This window comes from Sus scrofa, chromosome 13, assembly GCF_000003025.6.
Source record: "Sus scrofa isolate TJ Tabasco breed Duroc chromosome 13, Sscrofa11.1, whole genome shotgun sequence".
Classification (NCBI taxonomy): domain Eukaryota; kingdom Metazoa; phylum Chordata; class Mammalia; order Artiodactyla; family Suidae; genus Sus; species Sus scrofa.
In genome coordinates this window covers 165,995,216-166,014,693 of record NC_010455.5, presented here as the reverse complement: position 1 = coordinate 166,014,693, position 19,478 = coordinate 165,995,216, and the positions used below count along the sequence as shown (strand labels likewise).

At 38.7% G+C, this 19,478-nt stretch overlaps 1 protein-coding gene across 1 annotated transcript in view; it reads right to left on the bottom strand.

Annotated features, from left to right (window-relative positions):
- The window catches only part of PROS1 (protein S (alpha)), an 83,821-nt gene continuing 79,918 nt past the window's right edge, over positions 15,576–19,478 (bottom strand). Inside the window, exon 15 of the mRNA XM_021070736.1 lies at positions 15,576–19,299. Within this exon, the coding sequence (XP_020926395.1) occupies positions 19,139–19,299 (161 nt within the window). The 3' untranslated portion in view covers positions 15,576–19,138. The remainder of the gene's footprint in view (positions 19,300–19,478) is intronic.

Here is a 19,478-nt window from a genome sequence, read left to right as displayed (position 1 = left end):
AAAGCAAAGAATGGGGACATGATAAGTATGGGGCTAGTCTGTTAATGTAGGCTGGACCATGCAGAAAGCAGAATGATAATTGGAGAATGCTGATCTGCATCTAGGAGCCATGGAAGCCACTGAAGAGATTCCAACCAGAGAGTGGTGACTAGATCCACTGTAGAGAATGGGTAAAAAGGAGCAAACATGGATAATGAACAACTAAAAGCAAACCATCGTAGCAGTCCAAGTACGAAGTGATGATGACCGGTAGTGATGCTGAAGATGGACAGAAATAGACATTTTTGAGAAATACTTAGGAGGCAATATCAACAAAAATATACAGAGAGTTCCCATTGTGGCTCTGGGGTAACAAACCTGACTAGCATCCATGAGGATGCATGTTCAATCCCTGGCCCCCACAGTGGGTTAAGGATCCGGTGCTGCCATGAGATGTGGTGTAGGTTGCAGATGCGGCTCAGATCTGGCGTTGCTGTGGCTGTGGCGTAGGCCAGCAGCTGTAGCTCTGACTTGACCTCTAGCCCAGGAACTTCCATATGTCGTGGGTACAGCCCTAAAAAGACAAACAAAAATTTAATTAAAAATTTAAAAAAGAGGAGTTCCCGTCATGGCTCAGGGGTTAACGGACCCAACTAGTATGCATGAGGATGCGGGCTCGATCCCTGGCCTTGCTCAGTGGGTTAAGGATCTGGCATTGCCACGAGCTGGGGTGTAGGTCGGAGACACGGCTCGGATCTGACATTGCTATGGCCATGGCATAGCCCAGCGGCTACAGTTCCAATTCTACCCCTAGCCTGGGAACCTCCATATGCCACTGGTGCAGCCCTTAAAAGACCCCCAAAAAAAAAAAATTTCAAAAAAGCAGTAATATACAAAAGCAGGAATTCCCAATTTAGCACAGAAGGTTAAGGATCTGGCATTGTTTCTATGGCAGCACAGTTTTGATCCCTGGCCCAGCACAGTGGGTTAAGGATCTGGTGTTGTTACACCTGTGGCATAGTCACAGTTCTGGCTCAGATTCAATCCCTGGCCCAGGAACTTCCCTATGTCACAGGTATGGCAAAAAATAATAATAATACATACACACATATAAGAAAAATATAATATGAACATATACACATACGAAAGTATGAATATGGTCAGAATGCAAACAGAATGATTCATATTTTCTGGAGTGAAACAGAAAGGCTTTACAGAAATAGCATCATGTGTGGACTTGAACAATAACAGTTTGATAGGGGAGAGAGAGGGAATGATATTTTATGGAGAGAAAAACAATATGATCAAATCATTAGAAGCTTAAAATGAAGTTTCTTGAGGGTAGAAACTCTTTTTGGTGCTTTTTTCCCCCTTAGGTCCCCAGCAGTTATCATAATGCTTATCATACAGAAGTCATTCAATAAATGAATGTGTTCAGAAAACTAAGTGCACTGAGAGTAGCTGAACCGTGGAGGGCATAGAAGAAATTCAAGATAGAGAATGACAATGGAAATACTGGCAAGAAGATGAGTTTGAACTGCCTCCTCTAGGCAGTAAAGTACCTACTGTGAGGTTAATTTTTAATTTTTTCTCATGGAAAATGCTGGAAATTCTTTGCCATACAGTAAAATGTAAACCCTTTTTATTTCCTGCAACTTGGTATAAATTGCTGCCCTGCAAAGTATGCCCATTTTTTACATATTCCATTTGGAGAGTTCAAACTCCTTGAAGAAAACTTCCAAAGATTTATCTCCAGCCCTGACTTCTGTTGAGTTTTTTTTTTTTCCTGTTGAGTTTTTATTCTGTATCTCTAGACAATCCCCAACACATACCTGGCACTGCAAAATTAATAGAACCTGAAATTGCACTTTTATTAATTCCTGCAAGCCTATTCTTCTTGTTATGTTCTTTACCTTAAATAAAAGGATCATCATTTACTTAGGCACATTCTCTAAAAACCTCATTCTTCTGTGACCTCATATACTTCTCTCTCCCTTTGCTTCCCTCACATTCATGTGTTTCCTGAGTCTCCTCAATGTTACCACTAACATATTTCAGGGGTTTTTTTACCTCTTCTCAATTACCATTGTAATGATCCTGCCCTTGGCTCACATTTTCTTTCACCTGGATTATGCCTGTGCCTCCTAGATGTCTCGTTTCCTCAACTTTCGTTTCTTTCTTTCTTTGTTTTTTGTTTGGAGGGGTCACACCCATGGCATATGGAAGTTCCTGGGCCAGAGATAGAATCAAAGCCACATAGGACCTACACTGCAAACGGATCAGTGCCAGATCCTAACCCACTGCATTGAGCCAAAGATCAAACCCATACCTCCACAGGGACCCAAGCCACTGCAGTTGGATACTGAACCCACTGTGCCACAGCTGGAACTCCTGCCTCAACTTTCTAATCTCCTTGTATTCATTCTTTTTTTCTTGTTATTACTTATATTTTGAAAATGGTTAAAATGTCCTTGAGAATTAACAAGATCTTCAGTTTGGCAAATTAGAGGTCAATGGTGACTTACACAAGAGCAGTTTTAGTGAAATAGCTGAGTTGAGTAGTGAGTTAAGTTTTTTTAATTCAATGAAATTTACTATGTACGTAATTGTACAACCATCATCACAACCTGAGTTAACTTATAAACAGAAGATTTTTTTATATGGTCAAGAGAATATGTATTACTCTTTTGAGAAGTTTCATAGTGATGAAGAGGAGAAAAACAGGTAGCAACCAAGAGAAAAGAACTGACTAAAAGCCTTTCTCAGAATGGAGAAATAATGAGTAAGTCTGGAGACCAGGGAATATAGGCAAAAGAAAAATGCTGATTAAGAATATAAGGAAAGGAAAAAATAAAATAAAAAAGAATGCAAGGAAAGAAGGAGTTCCCATTGTGGCTCAGCAGAAACGAATCTGACTAGTATCTATGAGGACACCGGTTCAATCCCTGGTCTCGCTCAGTGGGTTAAGGATCCAGCACTGCCATGAGCTGTGGTGTAGGTTGCAGACGTGGCTTAGATCTGCCGTTGCTGTAGCTACGGTGTAGGCCAGCAGCTACAGCTCCGATTCAACCCCTAGCCTGGGAGCTTCCATATGCTGCAGGTACAGCTCTTTAAAAAAGAAAAAAAAAAAAAATGCAAGGAATGGAGTTCTCATCGTGGCTCAGTGGTTAACGAACATGACTAGTACCCATGAGGATTAGGGTTCAATCCCTGGCCTTGCTCAGTGGGTTAAGGATCTAGCATGGCCGTGAGCTGTGGCATAGGTTTCAGACGTGACTTGGATCTGGCATTGCTGTGGCTGTGGTGTAGGCTAGCTGCTGTAGCCCTGATTCGTCCCTAGCCAACCCCCATATGCCACAGGTGTGGCCTAAAAAAAAAAAAAAAAAAGACAAAAAAATGCGAAGAATACAGGGTATTTGGTGGCACAGGTACCCACAAAGCAGAGGAAACAGGACAGGAGCACATTGGACAGGATAAACTCTGAATGGGAGAAACACTGCTTTCCCCCTGCATTGGGGAGGAAGGGATAAAGGAGGGTGAAAAACTAGGTCAGCTGAGAAAGACTGGCATATTCATCTTCTTAGGCAATTTAGACATTAGATAATCTGGTGAGAGCTGAAGGCGCAGGGCTGAGCGCAGACATGAAGAGCTAATAAAAATTAGTTAAATTTATAGGAAAGATGTCAAACTGGAGAGAAGTGAAAGAATTAGTGAGTACATTGTGAATGCACTAAATGCCACTGAATGGAATAAAGTGGCTAATTAAAATAGCTAATTATATGCTATATGAATTTTACTTCAATTTTTTTTAAAAAAGTAGTGAGCATAAGTGAGAGCCTGAAAAGCATGCAGCCAAGTTTAGTATGAGACCACAGGAAGAGAACTGGTATGTTCTGCCAAATCTGTTACAATTCTATTATGACTTTACTGACCTGATACAAAATTAAGACTGAAATATTAGTTTATCTTCAAAGGTAGAAAGAGAAAAAGCTGTATTGTGGGCAAAAGTAGGAAATACACAAAAGGAAAAATGTAGTTTGATATTGGGCTTTTGAGGGGGAAAATCAAGCCTGTGAACTTTAAATAACTGGAGGTTTTATCTTTATGGCTAAGTAGAATTTATTTGAGTGATTCCCAAGAATGTCAAAGTAACAATGAAAAACTCTTTTCATAAGAGTATTTGAAAAATAATGGCATATCCAGGCTGATATAAAAGTTAAGGATTTCCTTTGAGACAGTTCCGGTAAGATTTGTGGGCATGGGATGTTCTACAGTAATGTGAGTCATGTGTTTTGCTTGGGACATGAAATTCCAAGAATGGAGAGGAAATAGGCTGCATCTTTGCATGTCAATATCTTCCTTACATGGTAATATCTCAATTCCTTTTATCCTAAATCATCTTGTTCTCATTTGAATAAGGATGGGTCATTCTTGATTCTTTATGGACAGAACACAAACACAGAAGTCTTCACTGTTTCCCTTTATCTCCTGCGAACAGTCTGCCCTAAACATTTGGCTCCAAAAAACTTCGTTGTCAAAATACCCTCTCTTCTAGACAAGATGATGGTGAAGCATAATATAGCTCATCTCAGCAAGCTAAAAAATACTAAAACTCACATGCCTCAGTCTTTTTTTTTTTTTTTTTTTACTGTATTCCTTGTTATCCCTTTCAACTTCACTGGCTTTAATAAGCCTAGTTTTTTCTTTTCTTTCTTTTTTTAGGGCCACACCTGAGGTCTGGATCTGAGCCACATCTCTGACCTACGCCTCAGTGATCAAGGGCAGGGATAGAACCCGAATCCTCATAGATACAAGTCGGATTCTTACACCACTGAGCCACACCGGGAACTCCCAGCCTAGTTTTTTCAAGTATCCATAGAGTCACTAGTATTTTAGGAAGCAGGGAGGTTGCCCAGAAACTGCTGTGGATTCACGAAGATTCATGTTTTCCCTGTACATAAATGTTTTGCAACCTAGCTGGAGAAAAAGTAAAGCAAGTATATTTAAATAATAGAATATATTTATTTATTCAACAAATATGTATTACTAAATGCCAGGCATTGGGGTACAGGTAATGCCCCTCCTTTCCTAAAAGTCTGCAGAAGTAGACTTAAATACATAAGTCTCCAGAAGGACGCGTTGTAAATAAACAGTATACATGAAATTATACCCACATGTTGTTAAGTGCTACAAGGGAGAATGGATGGATTGATCTGGGAAAGTCTGAAGGAAGATGGAAAGGGCTCTTTTTGAGGAATGAAAACCATAGCAAGTAAAAGCCAAATAAAAACAAATGGATTAACTGGAACTGTGAAGGGCCACAAAGTAAATGACCTGTTGAGGTAGAGAAGATGGCTATGGACAATAGGAGGGGAAAAGATTACAAAAGACCATAGGAACCCTCCAGAGAAAATGAACATAAACAATTACTGGCTAGGGAAGTAGTCTGTTTTAAAATGAGATTAACAACAGAATAAGTTCTTTTTGTCTGTAATAAAGATTTAGTCTTTGTCCTCTGGGAGAAGAATGTGTGCAGGTAAGGAAGAAGGTAGAAGTTGGGGAAAAGAACTAAGGACATGTAGCAATTAGACACTTGTATCTCTCATTACCATGGGTTTAACTTACATACTAGACTAAAAGCATGAGTGGAAAGAAAGCAGATGTAAAGTGCTACTTTAAAAATATAAGTCATTAAGAACAAAAATGAAAACATCTAATCATATTGCTAAATTTGGACAACTCATAATTATAAGCATTTTGTACTTTCTCAGCCCTAAGATACATTTCATATGTGGTAAATTTTTATCATGAAATTAACAGAGCTAAATACTTCTTAAATTTGAAGTACTGCTGAGTAATTTCATGACTACAGAATAATAGAAAATCATGAGAATAATTTAGAAATATACAGTCTTCTCCTGACTTAACCTCAACATGGCTGTGAGACCACGTTTCTACATCTAATGGCCTGGTGCTTTCCAGTTTCCAGCCAGGTATGTATATAATAACAAAGTAGCCTTCAGGAGTTCCCATCGTGGCGCAGTGGTTAACGAATCCGACTAGGAACCATGAGGTTGCAGGTTTGATCCCTGGCCTTGCTCAGTGGGTTAAGGATCCAGTGTTGGTGTGAACTGTGGTGCAGGTCACAGTCGCAGCTTGGATCCCGAGTTGCTGTGGCTCTGGCATAGGCTGGTGTCTACAGCTCCAATTAGACCCCTAGCCTGGGAACCTCCATACACTGCGGGCAGCGGCCCTAGGAAAGGCAAAAAGACCAAAAAAAAAAAAAAAAAAAAAAGTAAATAAATAAATAAAAATTCTTTCAGAACTGTATCTTTATTGGAGTTCCCTGTTGTAACACAGCAGGTTAAGAACCTGACTAGTATCCATGAAGATGCAGGTTTGATCTGTGACCTCACTCAGTGGGTTAAGGATCCAGCATTGCCGCAAGCCGTGATGTAGGTTGCAGATGTGACTCGGATCCCTCATTGCCATGGCTGTGGCATAGACCAGCTGCATCTGCAGCTTCGACTTGACCCCTAGCCTAGGAACTTCCATATGCTGCAGGTGTGGCAAGAAAGAAAGAAAGAGAGAGAGAAAGACAGACAGACAGATAGACAGACAGAAGGAGGGAGGGAGGGAGGAAGAGGGAGAAGGAAAAAAATATAGATTCATTAATTAAACTGATTTTTTGAGTTATTTAGCATCTCCCATTCTGCTCACCCAAACAGGTCTTGTATTTGCTTTAAATAAAAGGCATTTTAAAAATTAAAAAACAGACGATCAAAGCCCTGAATAATAACTACCTATATAATTGACTGGATCATGGAAAGAATTTTCATTTGAATAATCTATGGTCTATGAATGAGGGCCAGCTTCAAAATAAAGTTCTAGAGTCCTCTTTTTACTTTCTAAAATACACAATCAGCTATCTGAAAATTATACAGAAGAACCACTATATATCAATGTTTTAAAGTCATTCCTGCAGGAAGCAACAAAGACATTTTAATGCTTTCAGAGGAGATGCATCTAAATGAATTATGCTAGTTAATTATTTCCTAAGTTCCTTACTTCCCTCTCACATATTTTACAAGAGAGTCAGAATCTATTTCTTTTGTTAAATGAACATTAATAATAAGAGTGCTTAAAAAAAAAAAAAAGAGTGCTTAGTAGACTAGCAATTCTGCTCTTGCACCATAATGAATGTGAATGTATGTCCTAGTGGTGTTGGCAAAAATTTTGGCAGTGCAAACATATATCATAAATACATCTTTCAAGGTTTTCAAATTTTACCCCTTTTCCAAATCTAGCACTGTCAAAGAGACAGGTTTGAGCCACTTTTGATCAAGTGGAAGATACACTCTCTTCTTCAGCATAATGGAACCAGACCAAAACAAACAAAAAACAGCTTGTTACCATTTTCAAAACAGGCTGAGACCAAACATATCAATGAATAAAGTTGGATCTGTAGGAATCACTCCTTTCAAAACTAATTTGTGGACTTCCACATGGCAAGTTTCTGCCTTTAAGACCTTCAAGTATTGTTGTTACTAGTTTAATAAATTCTGTGAGGACAGCGAACCTTCCTCTAATAATAAAAATAATAATAACAAATGCTTATATATCACATACTATGGGCAATTTAATATCTACATTGACACAGTAAAGTAGGCACTATTATTATCCCATTTTACAGATGAGGAAACAGACAGAAACAATAAGTAACTCACTCAAGGTCACATAGCTGGTTAGTGACAGTATTGGCATTTAAGCCAAATAGTAAGACTCCAGAATTCCTCTCAGTCTCTCTGTTCTCTCAAATTCTAACACCAATTTAATATGAATTTTAGACATATAATAAATTTCATGGGTAAATGGTGCTTCCCCCTGCCCCCTCAAAAAAGGTATGGCCACATCTTAATTCCCCAAACCAAACTTTACTTGGAAAGAAGTTCTTTGCAGGTGTAATTAAATTAGAGGTCTGAAATGAGATTATCCTGATTTACTCCAATGGGCTCTAAATCAATGACAAGCATCCTTGAAAGAGGAAGATACACACTGAGGAGAAAGCAATGTAAAGATGGAGCAGACAGGTGTGATGTGGCCACAGAATGTTGACATCCTGCAGAAACTGGAAGAGGTAAGGAGTGGATTCTCTTCTAGAGCCCCTAGAGAAAGCAGAGCCAGGCCAGCTTTTGAACTTCTGGTCTCTAGAACTGAGAGAATAAATTTCTGTTGCTTCAAGCCATGAAGTTTGTGGTAATTTGTTACAGCAGCCTTGAGAAATGGATACAGTAAATAACGAGTAATTATGGTAAATAATGAGACAATATGGTAAATAACATTGGAAATAATTTTGAGAAACTGTCAAGAGTGATGTGCTGGAGCCAGCTCAGACAGGCTGGCAAGAATGGGTTTTTGACTACTGAAGAATACTGCAAACTGGCTGTGAAAGTGCTCCCAATCAGGGGTCCCCTCACTGCTTTGTCTCTTACTCTAAGCAGTCTTGGGGCTAAGGTGGTTCACTCTTGCTGGGTCTCCAGTCTCTTCAGTTCTCATTCATTGTGCCTAGTATCTCTCTAAACTCTATTAAGAGGAAATGTCTATTCTTTCCTTGGGAAAGTCATCTTATGTCCTATAGCGGGATTTAATTATTATTGATAGTGTATATAGGAATAGGAAGAGATGTGGATAAACCAAGGTAGAAATATAAATAGTTACTAAACATGAGGAAAAGGATTTTTATATTTATCATAATATACCTATTATAAAAGCTAGTTAAGCAGGGCATATTCAAATCCCATTTCTCTCCACCCCCACCATACACATACTTCTACTCTAACATTAATTTTGTATTCTTATAGAATAATTACTGAGATCAGATATTCTCAAGCCAAAAGGCATTTTAAGTTGAAACCTATAAACATGACTCTACTTTCTAAATGTCTGTTAATTTAGCCTATACATTTCTTTCCAAATCAAAACTTTCACCAAAGACCCAGCTACAGAAAACCTTCTTTTATGAACTGAATTGTGCTCTCCCAAAATTCATATTAAGTCCTGACCCCTATTATTTCAGAATGGGACCTTATTTGGAGATAGGGTCTTTACAGAAGTAATCAAGTTAAAATAGGATTGTTAGAGTTGGGCCTAATCCAATGACTGGTGTCCTTATAAGAAGGGAAAATCTAGAGACAGGCAGGTAAGAAGGGAGATGAGGTGAAGAGACAGGGAGGAGATGGTCACCTACAAGTCAGGGAAAGAGGTCTGAAACAGATCCTCTCCTCACAGCCCTTAGCAGGGACCAAACCTGCCAACCCTTTGATTTCGAATGAATGGCCTCCAGAACTATGAAATGACAATTTTCTGTTATGTAGCCAACCAGTTTGTGCTATTTTGTACAGCATCCCTAGAAAACTAATACAGCTTCCATAATCCTTTCAACCACATGTGATCACTTCCTTTCTCTTCCATCACGGTCCTTACTCTCTTCTCCTTCCCTACCCTTTATACTTAAAGGCTTTGAATTCATTCTTCAAACTCACATAATCTGAATAGCAAACCTGGACCAGAATAGAACCAGAAAACATAACTAGACTTACTTCCACTTGTGAATATTGAAGTGTCAGAATATACTATATTTTTTTATTTTATTTTTTGTCTTTTTGTCCTTTTTTAGGGCAGCACCCACAGCATAGGCTAGGGGTCTAATCAGAGCTGTTGCTGCCAGCCTACACAAGAGCTAGAGCAACACCAGATCTGAGCCACATCAGCACCCCTAGCCTGGGAACCTCCACATGCCGTGGGAGCGGCCCAAGAAAGAGCAAAAAAAGACCAAAAATAAATAAATAAATAAATAAAAGAAATAAATAGTCTTTAAAAAAAAAAACAATATTCTGGAAGCCCTCACCAATATAATAACTAAGAAAATAATGTACAGAGAAGTAAAATGACCATTATTTTAGTAGTAGAAAGCCAAAGAAATTTACTGAAAAATATTCCAATCCAAATGGAACATTTACTGAAGTGAATCCTTATAAGATAAATAATAGAAGAAACTTAATATCTATTAATATATAAAGAACTAGACTTCAATAAGAAAGACAAAGCATCCAGTAGAAAAGTATGCTGCTCCCGCGGCATATGGAGGTTCCCAGGCTACGGGTCCAATCGGAGCTGTAACCACCTGTCTACACCAGAGCCACAGCAACACAGGATCCGAGCCGTGTCTGCAACCTACACCACAGCTCACAGCAACGCCGGATCGTTAACCCACTGAGCAAGGGCAGGGACTGAACCCACAACCTCATGGTTCCTAGTCGGATTCGTTAACCACTGCGCCACGACGGGAACTCCCCCAGTAAGTTTTTAAAAGTCACAATTTTGACAGCAATACATCCACAGTCCAGTTCATTTAGAAATTCATGTAGATATATCTGTGCACTATTACAAAGAGCACTTGTTTATATTCCAAACTTCTGATTTCACCAAACAGAACAATAAAATCAGAAAGGAAGATAATTTACAAAAGAACGCCATAAATTTTACGAAGACTTGCTAAACTCATATAAATTCAAGAGAAAATTTGATATTTCAATCCAACAAAGTTGTTTTTAGAACATTTCTGAAGAGCCAAAAGAGTCACTGCATGAAACTTGTAGAAGAGTTTGCCTCAGCAGATCCACTGCCAAAGCAGTATTTTCTTAACAATGGAAGATGATTTAGAAAGAGTTACCAGCCAGAGTATATTTTATGACAAAACTTTGATTCATTTTAGAAGGACACACTTTCAGACTTTTATTTTCTATATGAAAAGTATATTTAAAACACATGTTTCTATACAACCATTATTTTTTATTTTTCATAAGGTCTAAAAGGTATATTACATACTAGAACAAGTTGTTTTCTTACAGTAGAAGAGGGAATTTTTTTGGTACTTGTTTTTTATAAAATCTTTTTATCAAAATCATGGCAAAATAAGACATTCTTTAAAAATAGGTTGTATTAATATAGCTTTTACTGAATTACTTCAATGAAAAGACTCCTGAAAAACAACAGGAAGTTTTATTCCATAGTGGGCATCAACAAGGGGCTGCAAGGACTTCTTTTTGAACTCTCATCACCATCCTATCCACCTTTCTTTGTGGGATATACATATCTCTGTGATGCACCTTAGAATCAGGGTTTTAAAAAACTATTGCCCATACTGCACACCAAACCAGTTAAATGAGAATCCCGCACTGGTGGCTGGGGGTGGGGGAGGGTGAGAAAAGGAGGGAAATCAGTGTTTTTAATGGTCCACAGGTGATTTCACTGTGTAGCCAAGTTTGAGAACCACTGGCTTAATATAAGCCTACTTTGCCTCCACACCATTATTTATTGGTTCAATGCCGAACACTTGACCCAGGCCAGGCCAATCAGATCTTCCCCTTGGAATTCTAAACTGGGGCTGAAAGGTAACTGATTATTCCTCTGCCATGTCAGAACTGTATGTGACATGAAAAATGTAAATTCAGAAGCCATTGGCAGTTATGTTCCACATTGTAACTTAAGAGTTGAAGATAACAGCATGTATTGTTAGAGCAGAATCAATGCTCAGAAAGTGCCATGAGAAATAACACTGAGGAGATTTCCTTAGTTCACTATAGCAATCCCAGTTCCAGGAGCAGACTTTCATCCCTTGAATTCCTAAGTTAACTAAATGCCTTTCCAAAAATTCTCTTTTTGCTTAAGCTAGCTTCAACTGAGTCTATTTTCAACCAGTGGGGTCCTAAGTCACTTATGTCAGTAACACAGGAGCATTTAGTGTTAAGTATGGAGTCTGTAGTCAGAGCTGGCTGTGGGAGACATGGAAGTGTGCTGCTCAGACCACCTTCAAGAGAACCTGCTTCAGACAACAAAGTTGACTGACAGCCCTGTTCCTGGCAGAATGTTAAATCATCATCCCTAACTATCGCTATAGAGGATTACTTGATGACAGATTTCAGTGACACTTTGGAGTGTACACTCTCTAGCAGCTGCTTAGCCAAGACCTCACCTCCAGGATGGGGAACATCGCCTCCACACCAAGTCATGGTTGCCATCCTTACCTTGGATAAACTAGCTGAGCACCCTCTTCTTCCCACTTCATTCCATTTTTCTTTCTTTTCTTTTTTTTTTTTTTTTTTTTTTAGGGCTGCACCTGCAGCATATGGAGGTTCCCAGGCTAGGGGGCGAATCAGAGCTTCAGCTGCTGGCCTACACCACAGGCACAGCAACACCAGATCCAAGCCACTTCTGTGACCAACACCACAGCTCACGGCAACACCAGATCCTTAACCCACTGAGCAAGGTCAGGGATAGAACCTGCAATCTCACAGTTCCTAGTCAGATTCATTTCCGATGCACCGATCAATGCATCACAATGGGAACTCCATTTTTCTATCTTTTTTTCTTTCTGACTTTATCTTCAGGTCTCTTTCCAGTCATTTGACTTTTTTCCCTTTGAATTGTTATTATTTTCCTTTTCTTCCTGCTCTGTTCTTTTCAGACATATTCATTTATTTCTATGTCTACCTTCCTTTCTTGTCTTCTCTTCTGATGCTCTTTCCCTCTTTCCATTTATATTTGTTATTTTTTGTCTCTCCTTTTTCTGTGCTTGACTCATTTTCCTTTGCTCAACCTATTTTTTTCTGTTTATCTGGTCTTTTTTGTTTCTCTTTCTCTCTCTTCTTTTCTAACCTTTTCTTCTTTTACCTTTTCCTTTCAAATTTCTATTTCTACTTTAATATTCACGTCTCTTTTCAATCTCTCTGTTGATCTCAACTTGTCACTACTTTTATTTTAGCATCTATAGAAAAGTAGATATTTCATTTCTTTTGTATTCTTCTCTAACTCTGCCTTATCCGCTTCACCCAGTATGTTTTTATATTCTTTGCTTCCTCCCTTTCCTCTTTTATTCTCTATTTTGTATCTTACCAAATGTTTCACTGAAAATTTGTTTTCATATCCTTCTCTCATTTTCTCTTTTCTTCCTGTTTTTTCCTCTCCTGCTGATTTTGTTCACATACACATCCATTCCTCTTTCCTGTCCCTATTTTTCACTCATTTTTGCTTTATGGCTGTGCACAGTGTGTGTACACATTAACAAGCATACGGGAGACAAAAGGATGGAGAGGAGGGTGCAAGAGTTTAGAGAGGTACCCAGAGCCTGGATCTGTAGCTTGTTAATCTGGTTACCCATGGAAATCCTCTGGTCTTCCTGTCTGGGATGGGCCAGTGAATCTAACAAGCATTTGGGTTGAGATCTACTGGTTTAATGATGAAAGCTCTTGAAAGCCAGGATTAAATACATGCATTCAAGCAGTGATTGATAGGGAAAAAAAAGAGGTTTTGAAGATTATACTTAAATAAGATCTGTGTGTGAGAGATCATCTGAAAACATGGTGGAGAAGAGAATTTGGAAGCAGAGAAAACTAATGGAAAGTCATATCTATCTTATTGAACCTAATTCAAATAGTACCTCACTAGGTTTTCCTTTGAAATCCATTCTTTCATCCTCATAACCCCCCTTTAAATGTTTCTCTGTTGCAGCTTTTACCAAACTTGGGTCCATATTTGAATTACTTCTCCATTTGTGTGTTATCCCCTAGACTATAAATATATTGACAATAGGAGTAGGACACTTTCTCCATTGTTCTCCTGGGACAGTATATTGCCCAGAATTCTAATTACAGTAGTTCTTTGGTATCCAAGGATGACTGGCTCCAGGAGCTCCCTGCAGACACAAAATCCAAGGATGCTCAAGTCCCTTATATAAAATAGCTTAGTATTTGCATATAACCTCTGCACAACCTGTCCTGAACTTTACATAAACTCTAGACTATTTACAAAGCCTAATACAAGGTAACTACTATGTAAATAGTTGCCAATGTGTGGCAAATTCAAGTTTTGCTTTTTGGAGCTTTCTGGAATTATTTTTTCCTGAATATTTTCCACTCGTGGTTTATTGAATCTGCTTGCATGAACCTGCAGACATAGAAGGCCCACTGTATGTAACTTTTCAAAGTCATTATCAGCATTTGCTTAATTGAATTAAATAATATGCATTTGTTCTCAAAACCATTACATTGGTAATATTATCAACTAAGACTCAATGACACAGCAGGTTACATGTAGAGTTGAAGCTAGACTTTGTTCACTCCAAAAATATAAACAACATTTACTAAATGATGGGGTAACTAGTAAGAATGTAGGGGCAATGAAGAGTTTTGAATTTGGCAGTGGACTCTTGAACCAGACATTCTGGGTTTGAATCTCAGCTTGGCAACTTGTAAAATGTACAAAAAAGGGTAAGATTGTGCCTATTTCCAGAACAGCTAGCTGTTGGTTTCTGTGGCTGTAGTTTCTGTGGCAACCTTGTAAATGCTTAGGTGACTCAGGAAAATACCCATTTCTGAAGGCTCCAGCCTCAGTCCTAGTGTTCAAAAGGCTTTTCTTAATTACATGTATATATCTATTATATTTGTAGTTACTAAATATTTATTTATATGTATACAAATAATTTATTATTTTATATTTATTATTTGTGAATTCCAGATAATAATGTGAGAGCCTTTCACATCAGTTAGATATTGCCCCAATCTCCTTTCTCTTCAAATCAATTTCGAGAAATATCAGAGTGAAGCATATAGTTTTTCCATCTGGAGACTTGTTACAGAATAAGATTCCAGATGCTACCATTTGAAACTTCAGCAAGAAAGATTATTTCTCACTAGTAAATTGCAAATTTTATCCTCTTATTTCTCTCATAGAATTAGGGTTATTTTTGGAGAGGGCTTTTTGTGGGAAGTTGGTGAGCAAAAAATGAGTCTGTAGGTTCACTGCATACAATTCTTTTTTTTTTTTTTTTTTTTTTTTTTTTTGGTCTTTTTTGTTGTTGTTGCTATTTCTTGGGCCGCTCCCGCGGCATATGGAGGTTCCCAGGCTAGGGGTTGAATCGGAGCTGTAGCCACCGGCCTACGCCAGAGCCACAGCAACGAGGAATCCGAGCCGCGTCTGCACCCTACACCACAGCTCACGGCAACACCGGATCGTTAACCCACTGAGCAAGGGCAGGGACAAACCCGCAACCTCATGGTTCCTAGTCGGATTCGTTAACCACTGCGCCACGACGGGAACTCCTGGATACAATTCTTAACCACAAGGTAATTGCTATACCATGGCAGGTCCAAAGTGTTGCAGAAGTAGATGACTGTGTCTCAAGAAAGGCCTTCCAGCCTCTAAGCTCTGCTACTTTTTTCAAACCTCCCCATGCTCAGTTCCCCTCTATTTCTGACCCACTTAGCTTCACATATCTTGGTTCAATCTGATTGGTTAATATGGCCTTGCATTGCTTATATTTCTGTGTCCCAGAAAGCCTCGTAGGATGTTAACCAAGGTAACTGTACCTCACCTCTCACTCTATAAACATGTCCACAAGACAGCCATGAGCTGGGGCTGGATCCCAGCACAACACTGGATGAACCTCTGACCAATGCCTCTTCTACAGGATAAATAACCCATGTGCAAGATCACTGTCGAGTCAGTCTCATTTGTAAGAACCAAACTGCTCTTATATTGGAGCACTGATTAAGTTTTATTGCTTCAATTTCTTTGGGACAACCTAAAAGGACAGGCTTTGTAACTTCAAGGAACCGGAGTTTGAGGTCTACCACAAACCTACTGAGTACTGTCAATCCCTATTCAGTCGAACTCAACTCTTCAGATATTTCACTCCACATGCACAGAGTAGGTGCTCAATGAATATTTGTTGCTGAAAAATTACAAATTGATCACACTTGTCCCTAGAGGTTCCAGAGTGCCTGTCTTCTCCCAAGCTCATATTATTAACAGCAATATCAAGAAATCTGAAGCAAAATTATTTTAAATATAACAGTCTTTTTTACTAACCATAGAGATTAAAAGGCTAAGGGATTTCTAAAAGAAGTAAGACCATTATTAATCAAATATACCAAAAATTTCTCTCTCCAGCAATAACACCAGTTTCAGAATGAAAAGAAAATTGGAAATACTTTACAAGACTGATATGGCAAATAAGAAGACAAGAATTAGAATTTCCAACAGAAGAATGAGGTGAATAACTCTATTCTCACAAATTAACTATTATTTTCACTAATCTGTAACCCAGCTCTGCAAATGATAAGGTCTTGGGGACTTTGTAATGACCTTGTCACTTAGATTTTTTTCATGACACAAAGCTTAAATAGCACTAAATATTCGAATCGGCCTTCATGAAACCACTCTTCCCTACAACTATTTAAAAGTAGGAATTTGTATATCTTGGCAAAGATTGAGATCTAAGATCTAGAGCCTTTTTCTTTCTAAGTCGTATGTAAAGGCATTTCAAAGACAGATGCAGTTTATAAATAAGCCTCTATGAAGATCACTGCATGTTGGGAAGTTTCTGTTTTTCATGGAAAATGTGAAATTAATTCCTATAGATGTCCTTGTATCTGGGCATAAACAAATGAGTATCAGAGAACTCTTTCCCAAAGAAAATTCATTTTTTTCCCCTTCCTTTTTTTTTTTTTTTTTTTGCTTTTCACACACTTTCAGTTTTACCACTTACTTGCTTTTTTCACATTAAAGTAACTATCAATAGTTGCTTAATGAAATTTGTCACCCATAGAACATGGTGGCAACCAGCAGAGAAGTTACATCCAGTAAGATGATCTAGCACAATTTCTGGAAGGTGTCAAACAGTTAATACACATTAGTTTTGCTTTTCTTCCCTTTCTGAGCTCCAGTCTATACGACTTAACCATAGCTATTGATCAAATATTTGAGTTTCATCTGTCTTTCCTAAAGAACTACTGTGGGATATGAAGAGTTGCATATATATTATGTAATTTTATGTTCTATTCAAAGACTTGATAGAATATAGATATTATTCCTATACATTTTCAAAATATCACCAATGAATTATGTTTTACATGATGTAAGATACTTACAGTGGATAAAAAAGTTTATTTTCTAAAACTGTCAATGAAGCATACGATATATACCTAATGTGAATGGTAGGTCTGAGAGGGATAAAACTGCCACTTGAATTGTATTACCAGCAAGTACATAGCAATCTTACTCCTTTACTCCAAAGATATGATATTACAAAGACAATATGAATCACGTCCCTCACTGGTTATGCTTTCATTAAAATTTGTTCTAGTTTTCATAGTTTCTTTTGTTATTCAAAAATCAAATTCTGGCAACTTGCTCTGGTAATTAAAGTTTGATTCATGGAAAACTATGAACTTCCATATTTTTAATTCTCTCAATCATTCTTTCCATCATTAGGTTCTGCCTTTTCTAATCTATAGCTTATGTGACCCACACAGCCAAATTTAAGGAATGTACCGATCCCAGGTTTCTACACTTACTCCAACGCAATCTAGTATATCCTCCTCATAAAATCCAATTATTAACCAGCAATATTCATGTGCTGCTCTCACAAAAATTTATCCCACTTATTTCCCAACTCAGTAAAGCTACTGGTTCAAACCAGGTGAAATCAGGTGAAAGAAAAAGGAAGTCAAAGCTGGAACCCCTGAGGGATTTTCCTGGAATAAAGCTTTGAGGCCTTCCACTCAACTCATACTTAACATGCCAATGTCTCTTCTGCCATCATTAGGAAAAAATGGAAACAAAAAAAGTATCGACTATGATCAACAGTGTTACCAGCAAATCCATTAACAAAACCTGGGAAATAAAAATAGAATCTGGGTAATAAAATAAAATCTAACCTTCGTCTCATCCTCTGTGCTTAGTCTTGTTTCACCTGCTCAGGGGAGTCTCGCACTCAGCCCTTCAGAACAGACTTCCTTGTGTGCAACAGCTCTTCCCGGACACCACAGCTCAGGACGCGTAGCTCTGCTTGGCATACTGAATTCAAGATGGCGGCGGCAGCGGCTGCCGAGTGCAGAGAGGCTGCGCTCAGTGCGGGATGTGGGGCGTGAGCAGCACAGCTGCGCGGCCCGCTAGAACTCCGCCCCTCCCTGCTAAGGAGATTCCTACAAAGCAGCCCGCCAAAGGCCTGTCCAGGAGAGTTAGTGCACCACAGTGCACTCCATTCTCTGATCCAAGAATAAAGTTTCCCTTTGCTTCTGAACTCAACTCAGTCTCCTATTGGCTCCAAGGATGTGGGGCTGAAGAATCCTTGGGAACCGACTTGGGAGGGCTGATAACAACGTTATTTAGTCACGTGCACTTTTGTTCGGCTCCAACAAGGGTTTAACTTCCTTGTCGTCCCACAAAAAAATATATACTTTTTTTTTTTTTGTCTTTTTTAGGACCGCTCCCGTGGCATATGGAGGTTCCCAGGCTAGGGGTCGAATCGGAGCTGTAGCCACCAGCCTAAGCCAGAGCCACAGCCACGCAGGATCCGATCCGCGTCTGCAACCTACACCACAGCTAACGGCAATGCCGAATCCTTAACCCACTGAGCAAGGCCAGGGATCGAACCCGTAACCTCATGGTTCCTAGTCGGGTTCGTTAACCACTGAGCCATGACAAGAACTCCAAAAAAGAGGATGTTTAAACACTGTTTCCTGGGAGTTCCCGTCATGGCTCAGTGATAACAAACCTGACTAGTAAACATGAGACAAGGGTTTGATCCCTGGCCTCCCTAGGTGGTTTAAGGATATGCCATTGCCATGAGCTATGCTTTAGGTTGCAGACCTGGCTTAAATAGTGAGTTTTTGTGGCATAGGCCAGCAGCGTAACTCCCATTCGACCCCTAGCCTGGAAACTTCCATATGCTGCAGGTGTGGCCCTAAAAAGACCAAACAAAACAAAACAAAACCACTGGTTCATGATGATAAAATTACATTTTACTTTTACAAACATAAAAATGAAGAAATGCCATTTGTAGCAAAACATTCAAATTAAAATTGTTTATGTTTCATTATTTAATTTCTAGACAGCAACAGAGATAAGAATTTTTTAATGTGATTTATATCACAAAAGAACCCTGTTTTCTTGAAAAAGGACCTTTTTAAAATTCCAGAAAGGTTAAAATACCACAAAATAATCAAGGTCTGCACATCACAAGTTGAACCCTTCAACTAGTATTGAAACATAAGTATAATTATACACAGGAAAAAGATATCAGCAGAGAAAAGATGCCTTAAGTATTCCTTGTGTTCTTCCAAACTGATGGACATGAATGAGCTCTAATATCGTTATGTTTAGCAATGGCTTCATCCAGATCCAACGGTACACCGTTAATGATCACGTCCATGCAGCCATTATAAAAGGCGTTCACTGGTGTGGCACTGAATGGAACATCTGTAAAAACAGAATATTAATATATTAGCCCAAGACTTTTAGAATCTTACTTGCTTATAATTAGAGAAATTATTCAGATTGCCCATTTCCAACCAAATTCTAATCCTAAGGGAAAAGTTAATCATGTAATTCTATTCAAGAAATTCATATTAAATGACTCCTATCTATATAAGGTACGT